The sequence below is a fragment of the Convolutriloba macropyga genome, unplaced genomic scaffold (genome assembly GCF_964194025.1).
Source record: "Convolutriloba macropyga unplaced genomic scaffold, txConMacr16.3 SCAFFOLD_5229, whole genome shotgun sequence".
Classification (NCBI taxonomy): domain Eukaryota; kingdom Metazoa; phylum Xenacoelomorpha; order Acoela; family Convolutidae; genus Convolutriloba; species Convolutriloba macropyga.
The window spans coordinates 8,222-12,521 of record NW_027451072.1 but is presented as its reverse complement, the minus strand read 5'-3'; the positions used below and the strand labels follow the sequence as shown (position 1 = coordinate 12,521).

General features: G+C 38.1%; 2 protein-coding genes across 2 annotated transcripts; both read right to left on the bottom strand.

Moving 5' to 3' along the window:
• Positions 1-639: 639 nt before the first annotated feature.
• LOC142356386 (uncharacterized) lies at positions 640-1,854 on the bottom strand. The gene is made up of 4 exons (XM_075408309.1): positions 1,727-1,854; positions 1,399-1,551; positions 967-1,198; positions 640-761 (listed from the first exon to the last, which is right to left on the bottom strand). Exons 1-4 carry the CDS (start codon positions 1,832-1,834, stop codon positions 640-642), a joined length of 615 nt encoding a protein of 204 aa, XP_075264424.1. The 5' UTR covers positions 1,835-1,854.
• Positions 1,855-2,489: 635 nt separating this feature from the next.
• Positions 2,490-3,819, bottom strand: LOC142356387 (uncharacterized). The gene is made up of 2 exons (XM_075408310.1): positions 3,200-3,819; positions 2,490-3,029 (listed from the first exon to the last, which is right to left on the bottom strand). Exons 1-2 carry the CDS (start codon positions 3,800-3,802, stop codon positions 2,490-2,492), a joined length of 1,143 nt encoding a protein of 380 aa, XP_075264425.1. The 5' UTR covers positions 3,803-3,819.
• Between the last annotated feature and the right edge of the window lie 481 nt (positions 3,820-4,300).

Here is a 4,300-nt window from a genome sequence, read left to right as displayed (position 1 = left end):
CAAACAATCCAATTTGTTGAAAATTGCCTGATGGTAAATAACTTACAGTTTTGTAGTCCACCGATAGCTTACTCTTACCATATTCTCCATCAAGAAAACCATGCAAAAAAACCTCATCATCGCTTCTTTCGTCTCTCTCCTCAGAAACCACTATTTTGTGAGAAGAGAAATTGGTCCCATCTACCCACTTTTTTGTCAATTCAGAGTCAATTTTGGCTAGCTGTTTCCAATTCACACCCGACTGAACAAAACTTTTTGCTGCAGATGAATAGAATTTCGCGTTGCTCTGAGTCATTCTTTTCTGGAAAAATGTTTAAAAATCAGAACGCCTTTCGACAAATTCGCAGTAGGTTTTCAACTGAAATTGATCTGAAGCCTGTCTTATCTCAACAATTTTCTAGAGCAAAACTACAATGAATTATTGTGCACAAAAACAAAGGCTCACATAATTTGCGGCTTAATAAGTATTTAAATGTAACGGAAACAATGTTTCACAGATGCAGAAGTTCACGTAAAACTAGTTACAATATCAAAAACTTTTCAAAAACTGCCAGCGTCCTTTTCAGAGCGCTGACAAAAACGCAATTGCATGAAATCAACTATACACAAAACATGAACACCAGTAGAATAATTATGTTTCTAGTTATTGTCAGATACACCAGAACTCAATGAAGCACGTTCTCTGACTCCCAATGCATTTGCCGCATCCTTAACCCGACGGAGAGCATACAAGTTGTCACCGCGGAACATTTTGACAGCATCTAAACAACTAATAGTTGATTATACGAATAAACTACTAACACATTGAAACAATCTCAAGATTTCAAACTACAACTAAGCGCAGTCACTGTTCTGTACAGCGTTTTTCAAGAAAAACTTCTCTCTATAATAGTGCTTGAGATATGCTTAAGTTGACTAAAGTTTAGATCATAAAAAACATCCACTCAGAGAGCTTAAAAAAGTTACCCCGAAAAAATTTTTCGTCCTCAATAGAGGCATTAACTCTCCCTTTTATAGTCATCCGCTGCGCAAACCAGCAAGTTTTCATGCGCTCTTCCTTCGAAAGAATGCACCGGCTTAGGTAACGACCAAAACCAGCATAGTCATCTCGTGCACCGTCATACGCCAGGAGGTCCTTTCCTTTATAGAAAAGATGTTTGTTAGCTTCTTTACGACGCTTCTCAGCCTCCTTGGTATTCTGAACAAAAAATATTTCTCTCAGTCAACTAAAAACGCTTTCCCGTAAAACTGCTAACAGACATTACACTCAAAAGTCCAGCGGAGAGCGTGATGCCATATTGTAAATAAACATTGACGCATTTAAAAACCAGAAAGATAGGAATTAATCCGCTCAACTACTATAATAAAACCTCGAAACAGAGTATTCAGCTAACTAACGATTTGCCTGAGCATCTTCGAAACCGCTAGCATTTGGTTGCGCGCCTCAACTTCCAATTTGTTGCTACGCCTCAGTGCTTCCTCAACATTTTTCAAGGCGTTAATGCAAACTCCTTTCTCGTCCAACTTCAGTTTCTTAGCTTTTAAGACATGCTGAAACCACAACCAAGACAAAGTCATATGACGTAGTCCTACTTCAACTCTCATAGTAACCATTAAAATCTCATTTAGAAAATTTTCTGAGCAAATAATTTCGAAAATATTCCCAAAAACCATTTGATCCTAGCTGAGATCATAGAATATCCTTTAAACAAACGATGAACTTTACCTCATTGTTCGCTGAGTTAGCATCTCTACTTCCTTGATCTTCTGACAAAACAACAGGTTTCATAGAGAATTTGGCAGAACTACATTGATTATCATCTATCTTCTCCATTTCTCAACGAAATTAAGCGCAACGCAAATCTGAAGGCAATTTTTTTTGAAGACCATCAGTTAAGATCCAAAGTTTTTACTTGGGCATTTCGCATTCTATCAAAAATTCAAAAAAAAATTGAATTAGGTTCCAGAAATAAGGCATCAATTTGCTTATAAACAAAACAGAACTTAAATCTAACGGCAGAACGAATAAGAATAAAACAAGAGAAACGTCTACAATAATAGCAAAAAGTCTGAATTTCTCCGGATATTACAAATTTTTCAACTGCAAAAAATTACTGCAGAAAACGCAGCTATTATCTACTATATTGACAAAATGATAATCTTAGCTTCGTCCAGTTTCAGGATTCAAACAAGCACTAAAGAGTTAACTAACATTAACAAACATTAACAAATAGTTGAATAAAATCTCGCAAACGAAGTTACAGCATCTTTTTTTCAGCATCTACCTGCAATCAGCTACGGTGTCAAAATACTAACCCTACCTACGCCGAATTCTTATTAACGGATCATATTAACAGATCGAATATAAACGGAGTCAATCGAACTCTCAAAAGAGCTTAGGAACATTTAATCGGTGAACGAAATAAAAATCTTACAAACTTAAGTTACATGTTTATCTTATCATTGTTACGTCCCTTGCAGAGCGTAACCTAATTCACAGATGCACATTCATTAGAAGGGTGATGATTCTCTTTTTGGAGCGATCTTCGACGTTTGCTGTCTATGTCTAATCCTTGTTGATTCACATATCTCAGAATTGAACGATAACTTTCTTCCGAGAAGTCGCTCTTCATTATTATTCCCATCACCTCACGGAATACGTCGCTTCTTTCTTTATCAGCTTTCTCTCGATGCTTTGTAAGCCGCTTTTTTGGCTCGATGCAGTATCTGGCTCTCTCATCTTCTGTCCACATTGTATTAGCGATATTTAAAGCTTTTTCTCTGTAAGTCGTACCACCTAGAGCAAGTAGATTTACTCCGCTGAAGACGTATTTTTCAACCTCTCCCTCGTCTATTTCCTCATCCGGTTCAGCTGTGTTCAGGTTCGGCTGCGAATTTTGATGAAGTCTATTAATCTCGTCCATCGCTTTCTTTGCGAAGCTCATATACTGTGCAAGAACTTCATTGCTCGCGTCTAGTCTAGCAGCAATGCGCTCCATCAAGTGATGAAACTTCTCCCAATTGTACTCCTTAGAAAACACAGACAAAAGCTTAAAAGAGCGCTAAAAAGGCTTTTACAATCCCGCCAGGTTTATTTTGGCTACCCCCTCTTCAATTCTTAGGTAATTAATTTGCGTTATCAAAATCAAAATTTAACAGTACTATACTTAAAAGTGGAGACTATACTACTAATGCTTACCTCTTGAGCACTAGGTCTTTGAGACTCTGGTGTTTTTCTAGCTGAGGAAGGCCCAGCATCCTTTTTGGCCTTTGTGTATTCCAAAAATTCGTTGTAAAATTCGCAATCAATGTTAGGTTCGTCTGGAACTTCATCGTCATCAAAAATTGCCACATCTTTTTGCAGCCTTGGTACTTTTCTACCCCTTGTTTCCGGGCTTGCCGGGACAAAATCGTCGTCCTCGTCTTGAGATTCAGGCAAAATTGGTTTATCCTTGTTCAAAACTTCGTCAAAAATTTTTTGCGCCTCAATTTGACTGACGTCATGACCGCTTTCCCTCAATACGCAGATTTTGCTAATAGCTCTCGTAACATGCTTCTCACTCCCTTGAAGCACGAACTCGCCTTGTGCTTCAATATTGTACTTTGGCCCGCACTTGAGAGTAACAAAGTCTCCTTCAGACAGAGATAACTTGTCGGATAAGGTCCAATCATCAGGCCACCTCTTTTTGCCAGCAACCAAAACTTTTGAGTACTTTCCATCACACGCAAAATAAAACATACAGGCAAGATCCTTCGGTACATCTAAATCTTCGCGCTGAGGCTTGTTTGACTTTTCAATCATTCGCTGCGATCTTTTGGGTTCGGATACTCTTAGCGGCCTGAGAAAAATTGAAAAATAGCAAATGAAAAGATTTTAGAACATCTAAGCCGAATTTAATCAATGTTTACACGGGCGTTTCTCTCTACATGTCCCTTCCAGAGCATGCAGAGAACTTTGACTATGATTTCCAAACAAGATTACATTAAATATTCATACAAATATTTCTCCGATATATAGGTTCAATTCAACATTGAGTCAAAGTGATTGACTCAGAGTATCAACGACCCGTTACTCGGCTTCAGTCCTGCTACACAAACTGTTACTACTACTACTAGTACCACTGTTACAACTATGCCAGCAAAGCTAAAGGATCGAAACATAAAAATATGCCCGAAAATGGGTTATTACATCATTTCTACGTGGGAGTTGGTCTGATCAAGTCTCAATTCGGCCAAAACAGTATGACCATGGTTGGATATAGTCTGAGACCTCAACCTCAGCCATTCTAGACATACAATA